Here is a 25,376-nt window from a genome sequence, read left to right on the forward strand (position 1 = left end):
GCGACGCTGCTCCCCACATGTGAAATGTGCCCCACAAAAATCTGCCTCCGGAGGGCCCCGTCTCAGCGTGCTGGCCGGCGGAAATGCAGGCTCGCTCCACAGAAATGTTCTGGCAACAGGAGAGGGGCTGGGGAGGGGGCTTCTGTCCTGGTACTAACTCCACCGTCTGCTCTTGGGGCCTGGGTCTGCCGTGCCCCAGTGGTCTGCACTGGGCAGCGCTGTGAGGGGGCGTGTGAGGCGGTGACACGCACGCCTTCCACACGGGGCCGTGGGGCCAGCTGCTGGGCCGACAGCCGGCGGGGAATCTACGGAACTTCGATGGCCTTCGGGACAGGCGCCCCGCGAAGCGGTCAGCTGATCCTGCAGCACTTCTTCAGGCCACTTACCACCGGGAACACTGTCCCTGCAGTGGTCTGAGGGCACAGGGCAAACCGAAGCCACTGGGCGACAGACAGCTCCACGATGCTGCCCGCTGTGAAGGGCTGCTCCGCAGGAAGGCAGGACTGCAAAGGGGGCAAGGAGCCAGGTCCCCAAGGAGCTGGGTCTCCGAGGTGGGGGCAGAGAGGCAGGTCCCGGGGGTGGCGGGGCAAGGAGCCGAGTCCCAGGGAGCACCAGTTCGCGGCAGGGCCCCTTCGGACACACACAGGCCTTGTTCACGACGCGTAGAGCTTTCTCTGGAAGTGGCCTGCCACTCTGTGCTGGCGTTAGGCTAGAACAGACCATGCCACACGTCCCACGCCACACGGTCCCACTCCGCATGGCCCCAGCCCCTGGCGGTCCATGCCAGGCGTGTGGCATCACGCACCGTGCCAAGTGGTCTCCGAAGCGGTGCCACTCCTGGCGAGACGTGGGTGACGGCAGAGTGAAGAAGCCAGGTCACCAGTGGGCACAGGGCTACGTCGCATCCTCACGCGCATCATCGACCTTTGAGGCTGAGCCCTGCGAGGTCCGTGAGGACCGTGAGCGGGTCCTGGCCCTGGGCGTTCGCGCTGACGTGCGTGGCTGACCAGGCGCCTGGCCACCTTCTCCCCACACGGAAGGACAGTGATGGACATGGAAGAGCAGCCGTCCACGTTTGTTAGTTGGACGGACGGACAGACGGACCGATGAATAAATAAATGCATATGTGAAAGAATGTGAACAAATGAGTGATAAGAACACATTTTCTGGCCAGAGACAGGGAATGTATTTAATAGCTAGTTTTCTCAGACCCACGAGATCGTCTCCAGTCAGTAAAAAGAACAAGAAGAAATCCAGCCGCTGATGGACTTGCAGTCCGTGCGTCAGCAAGGCCCCTCCCACCTATCAGCACACGGTCCTTTCTCTCATCTGCTGTATTTTCTGGAAACTTATCTTTACTTGGAAAACAGGGTTGGGTTCCCACAGCTGTCAGGCTGTGACGCACCGACAGCTGCCTTCTCTGCTCACCCACAAGAGGGAACGTGGCCAACGGCCAGGCCCGGCCGGCGGGGGACGCTAAGGAACAGCGGTAGCGAAGGGCCTGCTTCGGAAGGGCTCGTGTGAGATCTCCCGGTGCATGAGGCGGGCGCCCGGCCGCGGCCACATGGGAAAGAGCATCCTCACCACCACGGCAAACGGCAGCGCCACCCGGCACCAGCGGGACCGGACAGGACAAAAAGAGCGAAGACCCAGGTGGCCGCAGGGAGGTCTGAGGACAGACGAGGGGGTTGTCTCACCCTCTTTGAAGGATCAGACCCCAGCGGCTGAGGCAAGAAAGAGACCTTAGAGGGTGACTGAGGAGTTCAGTACGCCGGGACCCCTTACGCCAGGACCCCGGTGGACGCTGGCCATAGCGTTCAGACCAGAACACTTCCCGATCCTGGGGAGCAGAGTCAAGGGGGAGGCAGGAAGATGGCTGGTCAGCAGTGGAAATCTGGGGTGTGTTCCCAGCTCCCCAGCTGGCTCGGCCCGGACCAACCGCTGTGCCCACCCAGGCTTCGCCCGCTGTGTGAGGGTCAAGTGAATGAGCATCCTTGGGCTTAATTTCCAGGCTCTGCTCTGAAGCAGGAGAAACCTTCGTTGGAAGTTCATCAACTCACGGGGCTTCTGTCTCCTTTTTATTTTGAATTCAAGTAAAAATGAATTATAACACCTTTTGTTTTAAATGGCATGAATAATCCAATCTTGCATTTGTAAAATTCTAGATGCCTCTCTATCCATCCACGTAGGCACCCGTCCATCTAACTGTATATTCACAGAGGTCTAACGGGAGCAGCATCCCCAAAAGTTCCTTCATCTGATAGATCCTGAAATGTCTGAATTTAATGGTGAGCATACGTCCTTTTTACAGATACGGCGTCTTGCTTAGCTGCGTTAAAACGGAGTAGGTCGTCAGGAACGTGGGGCGGGGGGTAGCCTGACTCAGTGACGGGGGAGCCGGGGTCCCCGGAAGGCGTCTGTGGGCGCGTCGTCGTCAGTGCCTGAGGTTCTTCTTCGGAGTACCAGCGTGCTCCAACAGGCGTGCTGGTAGTTTTCTGCTGTAAGCACAGCAAGATGCCACGTATTCCTGCTGGTGAGCTGACGAGAGCAGCGCAGCCCCTCCCGCTGGCTCCTGGGGCGGAGGAGGGCTGGTGTGGGGGCTGGGCTACATTTCTGCAACTGAATGAGCTGAACAAGCTGGGGTGCTTTGCTTATATCAGGGAGTGGGAAAGAGAGAGGGAAGGAAGAGGAGAGGGAGAAGGAGAGGAGAAGAGAGAAGAAGGAGAAGAGAGGGAAGGGCTAGAATAATATCCGCCAGGAGGAACCTTCCAGGTCGCCAGCCCCATGCTCCACACCCCTCTTTAGGCAGAAAAATAAACACACAGAACAACAGAGCGAGGAAGGGACTTGCCCAGAGCCACCCGGCTGTTTCATGGGGCGGGGGCGGCCTCCAGAGCTCGCTGCCTCGTGTCCCAGCGTCCTTTCCCTGTGTCGCTGGGACTAACTTCTCATCACACCTGAGGCTGCCGGACCTGTTTGAGAACTACCTTTTCCTGCAGACTTTCTTTGGAAGACGCCAACCCTGTCACAGGTCCGTGCGGCAAACACAGTACATAATTACAGACGCACGAAACAGAGGCTACTGCTCCCGAGATCACCTTGTGGCTCCAGTCTGTGAAGTGCTGTCTGCCTCGCTCCCTGCGCGGAGGCTGGACACCCTGGACCCAGCCGTCGAACTCGCCGGGAGAATGCCCACGCATTTACTGACCCCGACAACGGACGCTGGGTGCTGACGACACAACTCTCCCCAGTTCTTCGGTCCACAAACAAGCCATGCATTTCTGCCTCGGACAAAGGGACTCCAAAGCGTCCACACTCGCAGGCTGATTCATCCCTGTGGTGTGGTGCTTGCGAGGGCAGCCTTGCGGGTTACGCTTACGGACGGCGTTACTCCACAGACACCCAAAAGGGGTGCTGCGTCTCTGGGGACAGGCAGCCCCCCCAAAGCTGAGCATTTTTCTGTTTAAAATAATGGCGAAGAGTGAATTCAGAGCTCAAAGGCAGCGGATATCGGGAGCCGTGTGAGGAGCAGGGACCTCCTGCAGCTCTCCCTCCCCGCCGGGCGAGCTGCACGGCCAGGCTGAGGGTGACTGCTAATCAAAGACGCGAGTCCTCAGTCGAAGCCAAAGACCACCCAAAAGGAGCCGAGTCTCTGCCTCGTCCCCCCCTTATCCCCCTCGCCCCAGCTCCTTTCCCCACTGCAGCTGTGCCTCTATAGAGGGAGCCTCAAATCTATCACTCACAATGACGATCGCCTTTCCTGGGTCCAACAATCTGATGAAAGCTACAGACCTTGCCTTCAGGAAAAAGAAAATGCACTTAAGCAAGGTCGCACACAAGTCCGCAGCGGATTTCAGGAGCCATCGTGCTTCCCGAAGGCCACCCACAGGCATGCTGGGTCTCAGGCTGAACCCCCAGGACTAGAAGGTCTTTGGGGTTCTACTGAGCCCTGAAAGTGTCTTGACTCCAGAGGTGCTTTTGCAAAGGGCAGTCCAGATGCCCAGACTGTTTTCAAAGGGAGGATGAAGGTTCTGAAGACAGCTGGGCCCCAGTGAGAGGGGACAGCAGGCGGGTCCCCGAGGCTTTGGTGACAAGGTGGGCGAGAAATGCAGCTCGCTGGTTTTTGAAACGTTGGTGAGCGGCAGAGGTGGGGGTGGAGGCAGGTCAGGCGGGGCGAAGGGCAAATAGCTGCACGTCCCGGATTCTGTCGTCTGTGTCCACACCGTAAGCATCGCTGCTTGAAGCTGTCCCTGTTTATCTGCACGTTGAGACTTGAAAGACGCATCCCACCCCACCCCAGGTCTCGACTTCCCGAAATTCCACTGCTTTGCTGGTGATGCCCCAGACTTCCAGGGGTCACCGGGGGGAGGGGGCTGGTTCCAGGCTACACCTGCTCCCCCCTTATCTTCAGCTCGCCAAGTGAGATGCTAAGAAGTGAGAGAACACAGAACCGTACGTGTGGGAACAAAGCCCTGGCAAGTGGAGTGAGCGACTTCTCGCAGGCTGTCGGGTCTCGGGTGGCAAAATGTACCCCTGGCCTTGGTCTGCGAGGACTCGTTCTCACCCCGCCCCGGCCCTCACCCGTCATCACCTCACCCCACTGCCCAGACGTGTCCTGGTGGTCGGGAGAACCCAGAGGTGGGGGGAGGGGGAGAGCATTACCCGGAAAGACACGGCAGGTGGACTTTGAAGCCGGCCCCGCTAAGGAAGGCCTCGCCTGGTGTTGGAGCTGAGAGCTGCCTTGGTTGTCACGGAAAATGGGACTTTTTCAAAGGGGAACTTGGAGAGGCAGCAGAACGCGACTGCCGTGAGCTTCGGGTACACGGCGCGCGGCTCACTGCCCCACTTTCAACCGCCCGAGCCGTGACGCGAGAACGTGGCTTTCCGATTTGAACGAAGCCTCCTGGGCATAAACTAGGTCTCGTTTCTCGGCATCTCGGCGTCCTGCCCGGCACGAAGTCGGCCCTTCATGAATGTGTGGGACGAATCACCGACCGCTGCGGGCCCCTGGGGACAGCAGTGACGGTGAGGCGTGACGTTGCTCGGACGCCGTGTCACACCTGGAAGAGCTCCTGACACGTGCATCGCCTTCTCTGACCCTCTGACGGCCTTCGGGGCGGGAGCTGTTTTCCCGTCATGACCCTCCTCCCTGAAACCTCATCTCGTGCTGCGTTCGCTGGCTTCGGTCCCCTCCCAGGAGGCTGGGCGCCTATAGCTGGGGACGCTTTTCTCACCCCACTGTGAAAGCCACTGTGTGGCACGGAGCCGACGTCGTTCGGGACAGTGAGCACCTACCGTCGGCACGGGCGAGCCCCTGGGGCTTGCGGAGCAGCACCGTCCCGGGCCGGAAAAAGCCTGTCACCTGCCAGGTCTGAGCGCACGGGGCTTTGTGCGTTTGCTGGGAACCAAAGTGCTGCTGCCCGCACGGTCCGTGCCGTCTCCCGCGAGGCATCGCCGCTTCTGGCAGGAAAGTGAACTCCTCATGGATGCAGGTGCGTCACCACGAAGGGCGCCCGCCGCACTCGACACACGCGAAGTTCACATGTGCTACTTACGTATGAGAATTCGAATTCCTAGTCTAGTTGGTCGTCTGCAAACCACAAACATGTCACCGAGGAAGCCACAGCCCTCCAGAGACAGCCTATGATGACTCCCCAGCCTCCGAGCCGCTCCAGCCGCTGCCCACCAGACGCCCCCGGCCCTGGCCAGTGCCATGTTGGCAGGGACTGGGTTCCAGGACCAGGGGTCTGAACACAGCATCTAGTCCCTTCTCTGAATGGCTCTTCCCGGACCCCTGGCCTTTCATTAATTCATTAGATGATGTGTTCTGACTCAAATGTGATCTCCTTCCTCAGAATCAACATAGATGACCAGTCAGTCTCACTTTGACCTTGATACGGTGCCAGCCACATTGCAGGCTCCTCTCTCCTTTACGCTCAGGCCAAACCAGAGACCAGTATCCTTAATCCCTAGATAGCTCCAGTTAGCAAAACAGCACCCAGACCAGTAGGTCAGAATGTTCTTCTTCGTCCACTCCAAGGCTCTCGGTCACAGCTAATCTTTAACACCTACTCCACTGTCCAGATTGAATACAGGATGGGTAGTGTTTGCACGACCTTGACCTTCCCCTGAGAAATCCTGGCAGGGACAGCATGACCTCGCAGGAACCTCCATGGAGGCGTCTGTCACCCCCTCCACCCCCGCCACCCAGCTGTCCGCTGCAGCGCCGCACCCAGTGGCCTGTGAGAAGGGCAGCTCTGCCCCGCTCCCCTCGGAAAGCTGGAAGCCGTCGTTACCGAGACGCAGACACCCACACGTGGGGAAAACAGGGCTGGCGGTTACATTTCAGAGTGGCTCATGTGCAGCCCAGATGCTTCTGTGCCCTGCGAACAACCACTGCCTTGCAGAGCGTGACACACAAAGCCCTCGCCTGGGGCACCAGCCCCTCTGAGCGGGAGCGGAAACGGTTGTACCTCTGTTGGCCGGAGTGGCTGTCGCGGTCACTGCACCGCGTGAACTGAGAAAGGTCTCTGCTGCCTGCACAGTGGTGACGGCTCCTGCCTCCAACGGCAGGGGCTTCGGAGACGTGGCTGGTGGTCTAACGCCAGGCCGGGCCCCGCTAGCCCCTCAGAGCGCAGTCAACCTCACCATCGCAGACCGAAGCGTTCGCGGCCGCAGGCGAGTCTGTCGCCTCCTCCTCCTTCCCCTTCCTTCTGCCGAGTCCCCTTGACCGGACTCTAGAAACAACTGTTCGTTCCGCCATTCGTGAACTCATTTAACTGGCCAATGACTGTGAATGGATATAAAACGAGCACCATTCGCAGGCTTTGATTCGGCTCCTAATGACGGTGGTGACGACGGTGACAACTTTTATTTCTTGAGCACCTACTATGTGCTCGTATGCCAGCCCATTTACTTTTCTCACAGGCGGAAATCGTGATCTTGAATTACACAGTATCGTAATTATATACGACACACACAGCGGGGGCTACATGCAGAAGCCGTGACCTGTTCACAGTTCCAAACTCAGGCCCCACAGGTCTCCCGGCCTCCAAACCCCCATGCTCTGCACGGCCCTGAGCTCTCCCGAGCTTGGGGAGAAGACAGGCACTACACAGATGGAGGAGCAGGTAACAGCACCGGCGGCTTCTGGAACTGGAAACAGAGAAGACAGCGCTGCTCTTAGCCGGACGGAGGCTGACGTGGCTGATGAAAGCCAGCGTGCGTCGAAACAAATGTGCTTGCTGGCCCGGCCTGGGCCTGGACAGGAGCGCGACACTCCGCTCCAAGAGAGCAATTTGGAAAATACTTAGGGACTTTCCTCTTCTAATTTAAGCCACAGATATCTCTGGGACTTATGATGTGCTCCCTGGGTTATGATACGTAGTAGTCCTTTTTGAAATATAAACCTCTGAAATGCCACGAGAGGATGGACATGAACATATGACGTTCCTTCTCAGGCGCCAGGGTTCAGGGTGTCTCCACAGAGGACACTCTGGTGTCCGCAGAGGCCCTGGCCACTCGGTCCCACTTGACCAGTTTCCCCAGCTCTTAGGGGGAGAGGCCGGGGTGCTGTTCCTTTGAGGGCGCCTTCCTCTGTGGATAACTGCATCCGGGTTCCGTCTGTCTCATTCTGCAAAACTAACTCAAGCAGGTTCTGATGCGGCCCCCGTTGGCAAGTTAGTCTGTCCTGAAATAGTCTCACTCCTTGTCACCTGGGAGAGCAGAAAGCAAGGGGACTGGCCACAAACAGATGCTGCTCATTCAAGAAACTTCTCAATGATCTGCCTGCCAGAAGCAGACACGCTCTCTTCAGCTGGACGTAGAACACAGGAATAGACCGCAAACCCCTTCCTCTGACTCTGAAAAACCACATCAGTTCTCAACCAAACCTGTGACAATAAGTAAAACGAGCCTCGTTGACTAAATTGTATCTCTACCTCCTTTTTAAAATGAGAAACATGCTAACATGTCTGGGCTGAGCCTGCGATATCTCCTGTTCTCATGACACCCGTCGGCTACAGCTCCCGCTGTGTAACTGGTCGGCCATCGGACGCTGGTTCCAGTGGGTCTGCTGGCCACGTTAGTTGCTGTAAGAATCTTAGATGAGAAAACCCTCAATCGATATTTAAAGGCCCTTCCGTGCACATGGGTTTTCTGCAGCTCACCAGGAAGATATTATTTAATCTCATTCAACCTTCAACCTCATCTAACACAAGAAGCTGTACGAGTGGTTCTATGTTGGCCAGGTCTCACTTAGCGTGCACACCCGTCCCCCCACACGTGCACATGCACACACACGCAGGTGCACACACGTGCACACGCATGTGCACATGCACATGCATGCACACACGTTCACACGCATACGCACACACGCGCACACACGTGCACACATGCACACGCACGCACAGACCCATCTCAGTAAGTGGGACACAGGTGCCTTTGTGATCGGCCCCTCCCCTTCATCTTGCCAAGCTGAAGGCTTCTTCGGTTGTTTTAACGGGTCTGGGAACATACAGCAGAGATCGGCGTGCAGGGTGCTTCGCCCAAAAGCCACCTGAAGGGCCCTAGGAAGTCACGAGGAAGCTGGCAGCACCCCGAAGTCTCCGGCACCTTCCCAGGAAGCTGGATGCCGCAGCTCACGCAGCCCCGAGCCCTGGCTCCCTCGCGGCCTCTTCTAATTTCCTGACAAGCCACGATGCCCCGGTCTAAGCCTCAGGTTCTGAAGGTTTAGATTCTCACTTCCTCTCTGCGGAGCCATTACTGGGGCTTTCGTTTACAAGGACGGGGGTGCGTGACGTCATCAGGAGCAAAAGGGAGAGCCATTTCCCTGGGTCCCGCAGCCCACCCATGAGCAGCTCCCTCTGTGGGTACTGCCCGGGAGGCCGATGCTCCCCCTGGATTTGGACGTCAGCAAATTCTCATTCGCTTTGGAACAACTCTGTCTCCTCTTGCCCGCGGATGGCGGAAAAAGTACTGTGAGGAGAGAAATCGTACCCCAACAGTCACTCATCCAAAAGTGCTAGGAGGAACACACGATAGCATCTTTTTAGATTCGTAAAGTGGGAGTAATTTCTATCAATATCTGACTCCTTCCTCAGCCCCCACCCCCCAATCCAGAGTTCTTTATAACTTAGTCTAACCTTGATCTCATGGTTTTATAACAAACGAAAGAAAACCACCACCAAAAAATTGAGTAAAACTAAAACTTCTCTGGGACCAAGATGGAAAGGCCCCAGTGAGCACTCTCCGGGGTGTTCTATAAATTCACTGGACAGCCGTCTCCTGCACCGATGCTTCCCGCACAAACAGTCCAGTAGAACGAGGGCTGCCTGGTCAGGACCACAAATTAAGGGCCAGGGAAAGTGTGTTAAAGAAAGCCCTGGATGACTCCCGCCCTTGAAGCTTAGAACTTCATGTGTTTTTTTTTTTAAATGCAGGCCTCTCTTTCCCACTTTATTCTAAATGTATTTAACTATCCAAGTAATATGAAGGCAGATCAGTGAAAACTTAAAAAATAACAATCCAGCCTGATTATTTCCAAATAAGTTTTGGCAATTGGACGTAGCCTGAGGCAGCATTGCCGGAGGTAGATTCTGTCTTAACACATATAAACGGGTTTGGCAATTCACCTTTATACATTACAGTAGAGGGGCTCGAAAGTTCTGGAAAACACTTTGCATTCCCCTGAAGTGAGAGAAACACCTCTTACCTCACATCGTTTGTCCTAATTTGCATTATTCACATTCTAAACAAATTCCCCTTCCTTTGGGTCAAGGTCAGCCTAGCGCTTGCTAGAATCCTCAGGGACTGCAAACCGATGTATCAGATCCATTTATTAGTCATTGAAGATTTTCATCAGAAAGAGGAAGTCCTTGTCCTGCGTCTCTTTCCAGCACAAAACGGATTTCGGAAGCAGCAGAGCCTCGTTTCCACTCCCGCGTAGCCCGCTCCGGTTTGGGCTGGGTGTCCTGGGAGAGCTCGGCCACGTTCGGGGAAGAGGGAAAGCAGGGAATGAGGGCGGCCACCTAATGCGGGAAAGGACGGCCGTGAGCCCAGAGAGCGGGTTTCGGTCTGGCCGACCCCGCGCCGCCTCTGACCTTGCCGCGTCGCAGCCCCCAGGGCCTCCTGGGAGACCTTCCGGCCTAGGAGTCAGTCTCCTCGAGATCTCACGACAATCCTTGAACACGAAGTCTGCACCGGGGCAGATCTTTCTACCAACATACGGCTAGTTGTTTCTCAAGCAGCCCTGGAGGGGCAGATAAAGGCTTCGGGGACCCGTTTCCGATCGGAGGGACTACCGATGTCCTGAAGATCCCGATGAGAACGAGGCTCATTCCGCGGTGGGACACAACGGACCCTACTTTTCAAGAGGCCCGGAACTGACTTCATCTTGAGAGAAGGAGAAGGAAAAACAAAATCGCCCCTAACGACTCCACACGCATGTTTGTGTCAGCGCCGACGACGGCCCTCTACACGGCTCTCGCAGACCAGGACGCTGAGATTGTGACCATCCCAAGGCCATCGATCTATTCGGGGAACATTTACTATGTACCAGGGGCTGTTTGGTGCTCCAGAAACAGCGGTGGCCACGGCACACACCGCCCTGGGCGAGCTCACATTCACCCTAACACTTTTCAAGTACCTTTTCGATCATGAGTCACAGCAAAAAAAAAAAAGATTAAAAACCACACATACATCGCAAACACACACACACACACACACACACACACACACACACACACACACAACGTATATTGAAACAGTTTACATGCATACCCGAGAATCCATCCTTGGTGTGTGCAAGGCATTCTCTGACAGATTCTGTCCTATTTCCTCTTTTATGAAGCTCGTTGGTAACCACCCGCTACACCGATGTCAGGACCCACTAATGAGGCTCCATGGAGGTTGGAAGCCCCGCGGACTCGAACAGAACGGGCTGACGTTAACACGAATGCGCACTCCCTCGAGGGCCGAGGAGTCGCCGATGGCCCTTTCGGGGCACAGTTTCATGTCCAGGGGAAGGAAGAAAGTCGCTCCTCTTCCCGCGGCCGGGAGGGTTCCCGTAGGGGCTCTCGCCCTGGGCTGGTCCCCCGCCACCTGCGAACGGCATCGCTTCTTCGGGGCGCGTCTGCCGCGGGGCCCCTGCAGTAACGGCGACTCTGTCTCCTCTAACCTTTTGTTCTTCCCACAAAGGCTGACGACAGAATACCCGGGCCACTACGGGGAGGAGATGGACATGGTGTCCTACAGTTACGATTACTACATGCGGGGAGCGACAACCACTTTCTCTGCCGTGGAGAGGTGAGCCTGCCCCACAGGCCGGGCGTGGGGTGGGGTGGGGTGGGGTGGGGTGGGGGTGGGGTGCGGGCGAGCTCCAAGCACAGAGCACGTCTGCAGGAGTTTCGATCTGGGGTTTTCCCTTATTTCCGTTTCCTGCCTGGTCTGGGATGAACTGGGAGCCTGACTGGACGGTGGAAGGCACTGGGAACGGAACTCGTCTCATATGCCCCTTTCATGCAGCAGCTCACCCCTGGACACGAGGGTGCCCTCACCCCACAGCAGGACGTCCAGCCCTGCTTGGTGCCCGTGATGGTCTGAGCTCTTCCCTCCACTCAATTCCAAAGAGCACCTTTCCTTACACACATCACGAGGCGAGGACGAGATGGCTGCGGGAGGGCCCACTGTCCAGCCGGGCCCCCCATACTGCCTCTCCGTGGGAGCCCCGCTTTGGGTCATGGGAACGGTGGGGAGGAGAGAAAGGGAGGGGACTGGAGAGCGGAAACACGCAGACTGACCAACCGCATGGCAAATGAAAGAGGGGACCTCGAACAGCCCAAGGAAACACGGCACTCACTTTCTTCGTGCCCTCGCTCTCACGAGCAGCTCCCCCATCCTACCATAAATACAGCAAAACAAAACAATAGGAAGCAAACAAGAATTCTGTCTCTGCTAATACAGAGAGAGGTGTGGGCAAATTCAGGTGGCGAAAGGTTGATGTGACCTACTTTTGGCCAGGTGATAAGCACTTCGCCGGCAAATGAGCTCCTGAAAAGTGAGCAGCAAACTTATGTGAACTCATTAAATAAGGGGCTGGGATAGATTCGAGTGTGACTGACCTTTCGTGTATATTTATACTTTTAAATGAAATGACATCTCGCCTAACTGAAGTTAAATTATTCAACGTGGCCCAAAATTTAAAAATAAATTAATAAATAAACATTAAGTAGCTCTGAAAAGGCACAATAACATGTTTTAAGCTCCATAAACAAAAACTATCTTGCTTACGCATTGGAGAACCCCTCGGGGCTCGCACATGAATTATTTTTATTCTAGACATATTTTTAATTAAGCAACATGTCCCACAGCTGCTGGCCAGTGCTGTCCCCGAGGACTGCGGTCGCCAGGGCCACCTTCCACGTCAGTGGGACCTCACCAGAGTTGGCACTAGTGGCAGAGGCCTTGGGGGTGGAAAGTGGGGACACAGCCACCCGCTGGGCTTTTCCCCCGGTACCAGGACTCTGCAGAGGGTGCGACGGCCCCCTCCTTCGTGGGGTGACGGGCGTCCGGCTACAGAGGCATTATGGGGTGAGGGAAGCAGCGAGATCGGAGTTCAAGAAACTCAGCATCTAAAACCGTCACCTGATTGTCTTCAAGAAAGCCACTCATTTCCCCGAGTCTGGCTCTCCGCCCGAACAATGAGTCGCTGTGAGGGTTCGGTGAGAAAACTCGGAGAGCATCTAGCGGGATGCCAGATGCAGCCTGGGGGCTCGGCACGCGGCCCTTACCACGGTCACTGTCACTGTTAAAGGGCGTGGGGCCCAAGGGCACCCTGCGCGGCGGGCACTCGGGCAACGGGGACGGCGTGAGGTCAATGCGTGGACACCTGCGCGTCCTTGGGCACCTCTGGGACAGAGCCGGGCGCTGCTGGCCCTCGTGGTGGACAGGGCCCCCCAGCCAGTAGCCTTGTCACCGTCACGGTGCAGCCTGATGTGTCTGGGGGCTCCTCGCCTCGCACACGACCGTTTCCTGGGGACTTCACAGAGGTGTCTTGGAGGGGGAAGAGAGGCCGGGGTCCCCCCACCCTGTTCCCGCTCCGCCCCGTGCTCTGTCTGTCCCCCTCGCCCGGCAGGGTCCTCTCCCACTGACCCCGGCTCTCTGACTCTCTCGCAGGGACCGCCAGTGGAAGTTCATCATGTGCCGGATGACCAACTACGACTGCGAATTTGCCAGCGTGTAGCCTGGCCGGCGCCGGAGCGGGGGCAGGGGAGGGGCCGGGAGACCCCCGGACGCCCACACCGCGTGTCTGCTGAGTGCCGCGCCCGCCCCTCCTCCCCGGGCGGGTCGCCGGCCGCAAGGCCAGCCTTTCCGACTAGTGTCACACGTAATAAAACCCACAGTGAAACCGCGTTTCTCACTCCCCGCCCGGCCCACAGCGACCGCCTCGCACCACTGACGACGGCTCTCCTGCTCGCCACAGCCCGCGCACACCCCCGGCCTGACGACCAGCCCGGCCCCCGCACCTGTCACACGCAGCCTCGCGACTGCTTTGCTACCTGGCCAGCTGCGGCAGGCCTGGCGCCAAGGACCCTGTGAGCAGCTCGGTGGAGCGGAGGCAGCGGGCAGCGAGGGTCTCCGCAGCTGGGTCAGTTTGGACGGAACCCGGGGTCTCGCCAAGGCCAGACCTTCCCCTGGTGGGGACACGCGTCCACTCCCTGCTCCACGTAAGCCAGGCCTGCCGGGAAGTCCAAGGCAGAGTCTGCGCCCCGGGAGTGAGGAGTCGGGGGTGCGGTGGGGAGACGGCAGGGTCGGGGGGCGGAGCTGGGAGGCGTAGGGCTGGCTGACCCCCCTGAAGCGAGAGAAGGGTGTCTGCACAGCCGGCGATGCAAACCGGTCCCGGAACCTAACGAGAACCGGCCTCGACCGAGACGCCACGGGAAGACGGGAAGGGGCGGAGGATGGACTCAGTCAGGGCAGGTGCTCAGGCGGAAGGTGCAGGTCGCTTCGGGGAATGGAAATGACCGGGAGTCCCCGGCACCGGGAGGCGCGGCCGGGACCCCCAGGAGGGCTGGCGTCCGCCCTGGGAGCTCCGGCGGCTCGCCTGGATTAGTCCCGATTTTCCGGATGGGAAAGGCTGTCCCGGGGGTCCACTTCCCCTCCGCGTGTATTCCAGGGGTGTCTTTTGCAGAAGCGGTGCCATCGTCCCTCCTCCTATAACATCTCTGTCCCCAGCCCTCTGGACTCCCTTCGTTATAAAAGGAATAAAAGCATCGACCTTCACTAAGCTGCCGAGGGCAACGCTCAGTCCTTCCTCTTCCGAGCGCTCGTCCGTCCTCTCAGAAAGCAGAGCTTAGCGTTGCGATCGGTGCCAAGCACCAGGCGAGGCACCAGGAGCGCAGCGGTGACGGTGACAGTTACGGCTGGGGGATCCGGCGATGAAAACGTGCGTGCTGTGTGCTCGCGGCGAGGGCCGGACGAAGGTGGCGCCACAGGGCCTTGACCTTGAATCTGGCCCGATGTGTCCTCTGCGCCCTTCGGCCCGCCTCGCATCAATCCGTCACACGCGTTTTTAACCACGGGGCCCCCTCGTCCCTCTAGGCACACGGTTGGCCCTTGGTTTTAGAAAAAAGTTTTCAATGAGCCGTCACCGCGCCCCAGATACACCTCACGGCCCACAACGCCATCACCGCGCCGAGCTCGCCCGTGTTTTCAGTCTAAGCTGCCAGTGGACCCTGGAGTGGGCAGCCGGCACACCCACAGGGGCCCGGCCCGAGTTACGCGCCCCGTCCAGGCGGCCAAGAAGGTGGGTGTCCGCGCCGGCACTCGAAGGAGGAGGCCGAGCTCCCCGCCTAAGCGCAGCACGGCCTTGCCGCGTCTCCTCCGGCTCGCTGCCTCCGCCTCTCTGGCAATTGGCATTTACCGCAGGCCTCGGAGCTGCCCTGAAAGCGATATCTGAGTGGCCAGCCCAGGACAGGCACCAGGTGTGAGGGGGACAGAGCCTCGTGGGCTGAGCCCTGAGGACACCCCTGGGGGACTGAGGGGCGGGGGCCCGGGCGGGAAAGGACCTGTAACCCCGCACGCACTTGGACACGGCTGTTTCGTCGTAACGGCACATGCATTTGGGGTGCGGGGGGCAGGGGAAGCGACCTCGTTTGCTGTGTCCCCCGCACAACAAATACTTGATGAATACATCAAAGCAGAGCTCTCGACGCAGCCCATGCGTCCATGGCATACTTCACGGCCCTCGCTCTCCCTCGTCACTGCCACCGAGAGTTACTGTGGGCCCAGCTGGTCACTAGCTGGACCCTAGTGGTGAAGCCAGTCCGTCACTTGCTGACACACGCGTGCCTGGCACCGTTCTGGCGGCTGCGGCAGACAATGCAGAAACGCGCCTGCCACGACAGAGCTTAAGTCTGAAACGTGGGTGCCAGACACCAAGCACGTAATAGACAGTTACTCCTTACCTTGGCCTTACGATGCGGCCATCAGATTGTCTCAGCTCCTAAAGAAACAGGTGCGGGGCTCCAGGACCACCTGAGCCTGGCCCGCAGATCCGTCTGGCCCCGGAGCCGCAGCCTCCCTGCAGGACAGGCGGCAGGGGAGGGCAGGAGGACTCACGGGAGGGACCCCAGGCGGCTGCAGTGGTGAGCAGAACTCGGGGGCTGCAATACTGACGCCACACGCTTTCACTTCGGTCTTGAAAAGGCGCTTTTAGAGCTTTCCACGATCTGTTATTTTGTCTCACAAGGAAACCACCGCTGCCCTTTAATTATAGGATTGCTACTGGGTAAACTCCGCTCCCGCTTGGCACAGGAATTAGGGTCTCTGGAGACTGCAAGCCCGATGGCCTGGCCCCACGGGGGGGGACACTGCGGTGGGTGAGGCTGGGGCGTCCGGCAGGGAGGCGACTCGGCTGGTGGCCACGCTGACTCCCCGGCCGTCTGGTTCTCCCTTCTCCCCACCGCGTCTTCAGCAAAGGAGCCAGATGCCCGCACAGCTACGCCCTCCCAGCCCCCTGTCCTCACACTGCTCAGGATCCAGGGGCCAGAGGCCGGCTCAGCCTCGGCTTCTGCGAGGAGGCGCTTGAGGCTACTTCCTCAAACTCCTGGCAAGACACTGGGATGAGTGCTGGAGACAGATGCCAGCAGCATGACCTGGCCAGGGGCCATGCCCCCTGCCCTCGTCCTGACCCCCTCCCCTCGTCCTGCTCCCTCCCCTTCGTCCTGCCCCTCCCCTTGTCCTGCCCTTGTTCTGGCTAACAGAACAAGGAGAAAAGCGTCCCTCAAATTCTATGGTTCCTATAACTTCGTTTTTGGAGACTATTTGTAGAAGCCAAAACGGGATGAGAGCCGCTGCTCTGATGACTCGTCACCATTCTACATATTTACTCATGGAAAAAGAAGCCACATATTCTTGAATTTTCCCTCTTTATAGCAAGTGGACACAAGACTTCTTTGACCAGCGTTTGCCAAAGTGTGTCCCATGAGGTGTTCCAATTTAGCAAGCATCATGAGGGTTGCTATAATCTCCAGGGCCCAGAATGACACCTGTCACCTATGCCATGTGAATAAACACCTGTCATCTATGCAACGTGAATAAACAACAGCGGCTGATACACGCACGCACCCACCAATGTTTCTTTGGTGAAGTTTGGGGGAAACTGGCCTCTTCCTCCACGGGAGGATATGGCAGGAGGATGGACGTAGGAAGCAGACCTTCGCCTGCAGACTGAAAATTCGCATGCACCTTGACCTTGGACTCCCCGGCCCCAAGAACTGTGAGATGTAAATGTCATTTATAAGTCACCCAGACTACGGTGTTCTGTCATAGCAGCCCAAACTGACCAAGACAGGGTCTGTTTTTAAGAACTGTTTAAACAAACTATGACAAAACTGTTGTCATAGCTTTGGCCATTTAAAAAAAAAAAAGGTCAAATCGAGATATAATCTGAAAATAAAGGCACTTCTTTAAATTAACAAAAAAAGTTTAGGAGAAAATGGGTTAAAATCTCTTCACTGCAGTACGCTTGGAGCCTGTAACGTGGAGTATGGTTTGGTATAGGGCACTTCTCAAGTGTGTTTGAACTTGGGACCATTTCCCCCACATGGCTTCCCAATGTGCACATTTTGAGGAAGAGTGCCCAGATAAGTGTTGGTGGCCCGGTGCCCGGCCAGCACTGCTCTGTCCCCAGCCCCACCCACTCCACACTGCTCACTCGGGCCTGCCAGCCTCTCTTCAGAAGCACATGAAGCACAGCAACTTCACAAAAGCTAAAGCGGGTGAATTCGAACGGTTCACGGAGGCAGGATAAGAACAAGAGCGTTTAGATAAACTGCCTGGTTGCCTGAACCCGATCTCTTCTCCTTCCAAAACTCCAGGTAAAAATGCAGCCTCGGGCAGTAGTACACACGCCACTTAGAGAGAGGTACAGTGTTTACGTGAGTAGGTGTTTTGAGGGTACCGGAACTCTTGTAAGGCTGTTGTGAGAACTACATTAGATTATGTGTGTGCTAGTACAGAGTAGGCCCTAAAAACGAGGGGTTAAAACCCGGTAGATCCGAGGACCACGTGTGGGGATTATGAACCAAGTGAGAGGAGAAAAAAGAGTTCTAAAAATATGCTGACTTGTCTACGGCCATGCCACCCTGAACAAGCCCCATCCCGTCTGATCTTGAAGCTAAGCAGGGTCGGGCCTGGTTAGTACTTGGATGGGAGACCACCTAGGAAGACCAGGTGCTGCAGGTGACAAAAATAATTTTAAAAAATATACATATATGCTGACTTGTGGAAAATTACGTGACACTGTTTGACAAGGGCAGATTCAGTGTACGTGACAGATTATGCCTAGGTGAAGGTCAAAGGCATGTCACAAAGCCATTACTTGCTCGGATGTCAACGTGACAGAATACTTAATTAATCCTTGTCAGAAGTTAGTGATGGAGCACCTGATTTGCTGTAAACACTGGTCTGAAAGTCCTAAACAAAGGTCGTTGTTAATGACAGCTTCTGTCTGGAAATCTTTCTCATCAAAAGTATCTGAGCCTTTGAGGTTCTTTCAGTCACATTTCATTAGTCAGAGGATCTAGGCGTTTGAGGCAAATGTAGGGCCTCCCTCAAGGCTTGCTAAAGTTGGCGCTGTTACCCAACAAATATTTAATTTATTCAGCAAACACTTATTTTGAGCGTCTATTACGGACAAGACAATATGCTAGTTATTCTGGGGATACACGGATGAATCAGACATAGATTGTTAACTCCCTCCAGGGCCTTATGAACTAGAAGAACAGGAAGAAGCATACACAGATTGACTATTTCAAAGTAGAAATCTATGTATGCTATAAGCAATGTGCTCAAAAAAAGTTATTGGAGCTCTGAGCAGTAGAGATCTTGTTGTATTTTAAGTTTTCATTTACGTTTCTGACGCCCTTTGAGGGAAGGGTGGGTTTTCTTAGTCTCTGTGTCCACCAGGATGGACACGATGTAAAAGGCATCAACAAATGTTTACTGAAGGAGTAAACGAATGAATGAAGCTAAAGATTCCGCATGTTTAGTTGTCAAAGTAAGGCTACTGTAAGAGTTATCCTTCATTCGTACATTTCACATGAAATGAACGAGTATTTCCTCGAGGCAAAGGGCCGTGACATGTCTCGTTTTAGATTCTTTATGGAACCTTGTTAGTACAGTGCATGCGCAACAAATATTTTCTGAATAAAATGAATCAATCAGGAAGGATGCTTTAATAATGCATAGCAAATGAACAACTCTAATGCATTTGTCAAAACTCACAGAACTATAAACAAAAAAGGAAGTCTCTTAATGTATATGAATACACCTAAATAAAATTTTTAAAAACTCAAAGAAGTTTAAACCATAAGAGAGTTCATTACGTCACGAAGCAAAAACTCTCGAGGTAGGGGACAGCAAGGTCAGCTGATTTAACAACTCAACTGTATCACTAAGGGTCCAAGTTCTTCTCTCTCTCTCTCTCTCTCTCTCTCTCTCTCTGTGTGTGTTCTGCCCCTTTGGGTGGTTCACTTGTCCCCAGAGTAGTTCTTCTCATGGTTACGAGATTCTACAGTAGCTCCATATGTGACATCATCCAGACATGAAAAAAGCCACAGGAAGAAGAACCCGTTTCCTCTCTGCGTCTTTTTAAAAGCGAGGTAACTCTCTCCGACAGCCCCTGGCAGACGTTTCCTCAGGAAGCGACGACGAGATCTGCCACGTGTCCTTGTCTGAACCAAAGACCCCTAGGAGGTAGGAAGCACGTTGATCGGCTTAGCATCTCAGGAGCGACCTGCTCACCCTCCACTCCCCAGACTGGCCCCGGGACCAGCCCTCCCTGGGCACCCGGCTTCCCGGAGGAGGTCGCATGCCCTAACGACACCGAGTCCACCAGGAAGTAGGGGCGGGAGGGAAGAACGGGTGTCAGGTCGGCAGCACGGTGATGCTACGTGGAATGCAAACTTTCTAAGGACTGGAAAATCAGATTCTGGTTTATGATGAGACTAGAATCTCAGGTACCAAGAAAAGGTCCCGAGAGAATTCTTGAACCCAAGTAGTGTGATTTGTCATTCCCTTATCACCTCCCTCATGGATACCACTCCTGTCCAGATGTTCTGCCCTTAAGCCAACCCCCCATTGGCCAGGACCCCCAAGGTACCTCCTCAGACCTCCACGCCTGGATCCAGCCTCACTGTACCTACAGCCACGACTGATCCTCCTATCAGAATGATGTAGACTCCCACCTGTATCTTAGGGCCCTGTCCTCCTCAGCAATCTCATAGCTTGTTTTGTTTTTCTCCGTTCCTTTCACATTGTTTTCAGGAATCCTGGTCATACCGTGTAACCAGAGACATATGCAGTCTTGCAAGTTCCCATGGGGTAAAAATGGCCTCGATTAAAAAAAAAAAAAAAATCGCATCTCTACGAACGGCATATATGACCCTGAGGGAGGGTGCAGAGGAAAATGGGAAGGAAAAGCCTCGTAGGGTTCCTCCGGCGTGTCCACGTCACCTCTCTGTCACTGTCCTCCTCTGTCCTGGCTCTGCACGGTCTGGTGGTCTCGTACCAAGAGCAGGTGAGGGTTTTCATGACATTTAGGACAGCTGGAGAGCTGTGGAGGGTGGGCAAAGAAAGAGGGGTTGTGGGAAGCAAACGGTCCCAGTGCCCTAAATGCCACAGCTACAGCTGCTGAGTGGCTCGGCTGCCCCCACAGGACGCCATGTGACACCGCAGCACACACTGGTCGTCTCGAAGCCCTCGGGTTGCGCCCTGTCCCGCGCTGTCGTCTAAGAAAACACAGTCTTCTCCAGCCTTCCTGCACCAGAGGCTTCCCCTGACCTTTCTCAACCTTTGCTAACGGACCGAAATATCTGGGGATAAAATGTTTTCGATATTGAAGACACGAACGCTACACATCCCCAGGTGGGAAGTGGCCACGAAAACCTCCAGCGTCGCCTTCCGGCCCTCAGACGCCATTGTCCCTGTTGCCCGGTTAGAGCCGTTCACGCAGCAGGCTCCGGCCCGAGCTCGCCTCTGGCCTGCAAAGCCTTTAGCACCTGTGTCGTCAGACAGAAGCGACGGCTGCACCTGGGCCACAGGGTGAGCGGCGTGCACGCCCTCATCCTCGGACGGCCGGGACGCGGGGTTCCCCAGTAAGAAAGCTTTGCCTCGCAGCCCCCTACACGGGGGTGTTTCAAAAAGAAAGCTCGAGTGGGCGTGAGAGAGAGAAAAGGCAGAGGAAAGAATGTTTGATGTTGATGCTGTTCGATGTTGTAGTATATGGCACTTCAGGAAAATGCAAACGATACAGAGCCGAATTTCGTGTTCCAGAAAGTTCTCACACCGCAGTCAGACCGTGAGTAGTTGGGCAGCTGACAGAGTGGTACTCACGTGCCATGTAGCTCTCACTGCCACAGCCTGGTGTCCCATGTCCAGCTTGGCCCAGAGGTGTAGGGTTGGTCACTGCCCAGTGAAACTCAGCTGACTGCCATTACACGGAGGTTCGTGTTTACTAATGACGTACATTTATGTGATGTTGTCTACCTTCCGAACCACTTTTGCACTAAAAATGTCAAGACTGAGATCTTCCTTGCTAAACACAGGTCAAATGTCGCCCTGGGTTACTGTCATTGACCACACTTCCACAGTTTGATGTGACTGCCCCCTACATTCTCTGCAAAGCTGTCGGCAGACAGGTCGCAGATCATAGCTCTGAAGTCGACAGATCACAGCAACTCCTAAACTCCTAAAATTAAATACTATATGAATATTGACTAAATAACTATGATCCTGAATGGATTTGAAAAAAGTGGACTTTATGCCGTTGAAAAGACACCAAACGGTAACATCCGCAAACTCTTTGTTTGCCTTTCGGACCTGCCGGAGGAAGCTCCGGACCTGTATCACGGCCTCGAAATGCCGTCCGAGGACACGGAAAGCAGACCCCCCTACGAGGAGGAGGCCACGGTGGCGTCAGGCCACCCGCGAACACCGCGAAACCACGCATGACATTTGCAGTTTGTCGGCTTTTTTTGCATCCCTGGATTTCATCGGATTCGCAGAAACACGGCCTTAGCTGTCCCCAAACACCTCCTTTCTGGGACCCCTTTGACCCCTAGTTATATTTTACGACCTTCATCTTCTTCTGTCGGCCGTCCCGTAGCTTGAGCGTCACCCCTTTCCTACCCTCCCCCAGGCCACTTTTTCCCTCCTCCTTCCTGCTCCCCCCTTCCCTGCTGATCTCTTCCTGTGGCCTTTTCTAACTCCCTCTCCGATTTCCCCCTCTCTACTCTCACGTAGCCCAACAGGGATTTCCACGGTTCTCGTTTCTCAAAGCTAAAGAAGGTGCCGCCTCCCGGTTTCAAATATTTCACCTCGGTCCAGCCCCTCTCCTCGTCCCGCTGTATTTTGGTGCATCTGTCCCCACACTTCCCCTGCAGGAAGTGCCTGGAGAGTCACACGGGGTGAGTCACTGTGACATTAAGTGTCCTTCGTGTAGGCACTGACTGCACTAATCCACCATCGGTGGGACACGCGCCCCTGAGCAGTTTTCTCCTTACCGGGAACAAGTGGACACTGACGTTTTCCATGCCCCAGCTCAGTGCCCCTAAGAACAATTTCAAGAATTTTTCTAGGCTGAGGTCAGGGAACAGAAGTCAACCCGGGCTAGGAAGAGGCCGACTTGCCGTCTCCCGAGGCTTTGCTCCATGCCGAGAGGGTCCTGGGCGGCCCCGAACCAGGAGCAGTCAGGACATCTTGCTCAAAAGGGATTTTATTCAGGGTTAGTTTTCATTATTCTTTTCTAATTAGAAGGAAAAAAAAAAAAATCAGGTGCCAAGTAGTCGAGTTCTCGATGACAAAGGTACCAGCTCGTGAACGCAGGTAGGAGACTCATCTCCAGTCCCCCCGACCGTCCTCGGGAAACTGAAAATTGCTGAGACCAAATAACTCACGATGGCCACAGAGCTAGTGAGTGACAAACGCAGGACTCGACCCTCCCTTTCTCTCTATTACGCCACCCCCACCACGGGTCACGGCTTCCGCTCCCTCTCTCCCTGGATGCTAACGAGAAGGGGCCGGCAGTAGACTAAGTGACTGAAAGGTCCTCCTTTGGCTGACCTTCCCTTTCACAGTCACTTTGCTGCCCGAATCCAAGTCTCTTTCAGTCACCGGAGCTCTGATGACTAACGCTTGTCCTCAGAGCTTCGAGCGCACATTTTTACAGCGTGCTACCTTATCCCCTTTCAGCCCGCCTCTACTGGGCGCTTGCCTGCTCTCGGGAATGCTGTCGATTCTACAAACGCTTAGTAGAGGCCGACTACATCCTAGCTTTTCTGTGAAAGGGTAAGGAAACTCAGCAATGTGTAAAAAAAAAAAAATCATAAATCTAGCTCAAAAAAAAAAAAACATGCAAGGACAAAGATCCCCAAGACTTAAGGAGGAGGGAGGAAAGATGCATTAGAAGCATCAACAAAGTGTGGCAGGAGCCCAAGGTAGAAGGGATGGAACCCGACCAGGCGGATCTGAGAGGGGTCTCGCAGAAGCCACATCGAGCTGGTCCCGAAGAGGTGAGAAGGGCCTCTGCAGGCGGGGAAGGAGAGGAAGGCTTTTCCCGCCTGGGGAATCCGCCGAAGCCTACGAGTCACGGGTCCACACTACGCGCCCGACACCATCCCCTTACGTTACGCACGCTGATGCGTTTAACCCCAACGGCGATCTCAAGGGCGGATATTATTTTCTCTGTTTCACATATCGGAAAAGCAAGGCTCTCGGAAGGCGAGTAGCTTGACCAAGTGCCCAGGCTGGCCAAGGGGTCTCTGGCTCAAGACCCCACGTCTTCCCACTACCCGGCAATAGCTTCCTGTCGCGTCTGTGATGTGTTTCACAGACGTGGACATCGTTCTTGTGTAGGAACCACATTAATATATCTATCAATATTCATTATTTATTTAAATAGGAGAAAAAGACACCGAGACAAGTAGCAAGTGAGCCGTAGCCAAGGCACGATGATAAAGCAATAATTTATGAGTTACTGCCCTGTTTCCTAATACGTACCGAGCTCTCCCGCCTGTCAGATGCTCTTCGGAGTGCTTTAAGGGTGTTCACGCCGAGCCGCTGTGTGAAGTAGCTACTGTCTACTTTCCCAGCACACAGATGGGGGCGCACGGATCCAAATGCTTAGGTTGTAGGCTGACCTCCCGTCCCATCTGTTTTAGTGGAGCGTTTTTTTGCGGGGGGGAGGGGTATTTTATCTGAAGCTTAGTTTATTTAAATCCTATCCAAACTCTACTCCTTCTCCAGCCGCCTCCTTCCCTGACACCCCAATTCCCTTCAACGAAAGCTCCGAATCGGTCCCCCCTGAATCCGGTCTATGAACATCCCCAGGCAAATGAACTCCACTGCGATTCAGAGCAGGTGCCGCTGACTCAGGACTCCAGGGGTCCCCTCTGGTGTAAAGGGCACAGGCGTGGGCTACACAAAACGGCTGCCAGGCTGGCTTAGAGCACATTTGGATGCTTAAAATGCCAACCCGTGCAAAGGCTGGCCTGCCGGAGGCGGCTGACGGCCGTGGCAGGAAGAACAAGGCTCCAGCGGGGTCACTGTCCCTCGTCAGCCCCCGGCTCTCACCCGGAGTCACCTCGGAGTTGGGAGCAAACTGCCGAGAGCCTTGTGTGTGGCAAGAGAGAGAACGGGAAACGAGAAGGGAGCTGATGCTGCCCCCGTTCCTCCCGGCTCCTCGGGCCGGCGGCAGAAACACGCGGCCACGCTGTGCGGCCCTTCCAGGGGACAGCCGCCGGCCTCCCCAAGGCCCTCTGCCTTGGGGCCCGAGGTCCTGTCACTTCTCCCTCGCTCCTTCGACTAGACGAGAATTCCACACCCTTTCCTCCCGCCCGCGACCTCCAGCTCCTCTCCTGGTCAGCTGCCGCTGCTTCGTGCCTCCTGAGAAATTAGAAACGATCAGAGAAGAACTTGCACGGGCCCCGCGCACCAACCCACGGGCCAGGGCAGCTCTCCCTACACGGCCTGTTATCCTGCTACGCCTAACGGTCTGCGGCCCGGCTGGAGGCGACCCCTGGACGAGAGGGCTCTGCGTCCCGCCCCCTGGCCCCTGCATCGCAAGGCTCCCATCCGCATAAACACGCCGCTGTTTGTGTCGTTCTAGACCCGGCTTTCTGCCCCGCTCTGCCTGGCTACACCAGGGCCTCCGCTTCCTCTCTTCCCATCCTCTCCAAACTCAATCCAGTCAGACTTTCCTGCCCGGCTGCCCCGGCCTTGCCGAGATCTCCGATCCCTGCCCCGCCTACTCCACCCCAGCACACACACACACACACACACACACACACACACACACACACACACGGGGCCAGATCCAGGCCCAGGTTTCACACCTTAGTCCCATTTCTGGGATTCTGCATCTCAGGGCATGGTGTCCCCAGCCTTCCCTCACTCTCGGTCTATGCTGGCCTGGTCTGGAACAGCAATGCTGCTTTTCTTTTAATGAAGTTCCTTGGCTGCTCTTCTTCATTTTCCTCGGGCGCCTCCCACTACCCCTCCATCCGCCCTGAAGGCACATGGCCCCAGGCCGGCCTCACCAGCCCCCACGAGATGCCCCTGCTGAGTCGCAGGCTCCTGGCAACTGAGGGCGGGCAGCTCCGGGTCCAACCCAAAGCCGCGGACACGCGCCTTCTTCCCACTATGAGGGCCTCTCCCTCACTCTCCACTGGCCTACAATCACGTGGCGGGGGGCGGGGGTGACCTGCACTTCCCCCGTCCCCAACACCCTTCCTAGCATGCCTTCACTGTGAGTTTACGAGCTCAGCCCCCGAGGCAATGTCTGGATGGCCTCTGGCCTCTGCCCCTGAGCGGACCCC

General features: G+C 55.8%; 1 protein-coding gene and 1 pseudogene across 1 annotated transcript in view; both read left to right on the plus strand.

Moving 5' to 3' along the window:
- DPT (dermatopontin) overlaps positions 1-14,284 on the plus strand; it is a 24,651-nt gene extending 10,367 nt beyond the window's left edge. The window contains exons 3-4 of the mRNA XM_039881514.1: positions 11,197-11,304; positions 13,174-14,284. Of these exons, the coding sequence (XP_039737448.1) occupies positions 11,197-11,304; positions 13,174-13,240 (175 nt within the window). The 3' untranslated portion in view covers positions 13,241-14,284. The remainder of the gene's footprint in view (positions 1-11,196; positions 11,305-13,173) is intronic.
- A 3,343-nt stretch (positions 14,285-17,627) lies between these two features.
- On the plus strand, positions 17,628-17,745 carry LOC120617773 (uncharacterized; annotated as a pseudogene).
- The last annotated feature ends 7,631 nt before the right edge of the window (positions 17,746-25,376 follow it).

Source organism: Pteropus medius, unplaced genomic scaffold (genome assembly GCF_902729225.1).
Source record: "Pteropus medius unplaced genomic scaffold, Ma_sr-lr_union100, whole genome shotgun sequence".
Lineage (NCBI taxonomy): Eukaryota > Metazoa > Chordata > Mammalia > Chiroptera > Pteropodidae > Pteropus > Pteropus medius.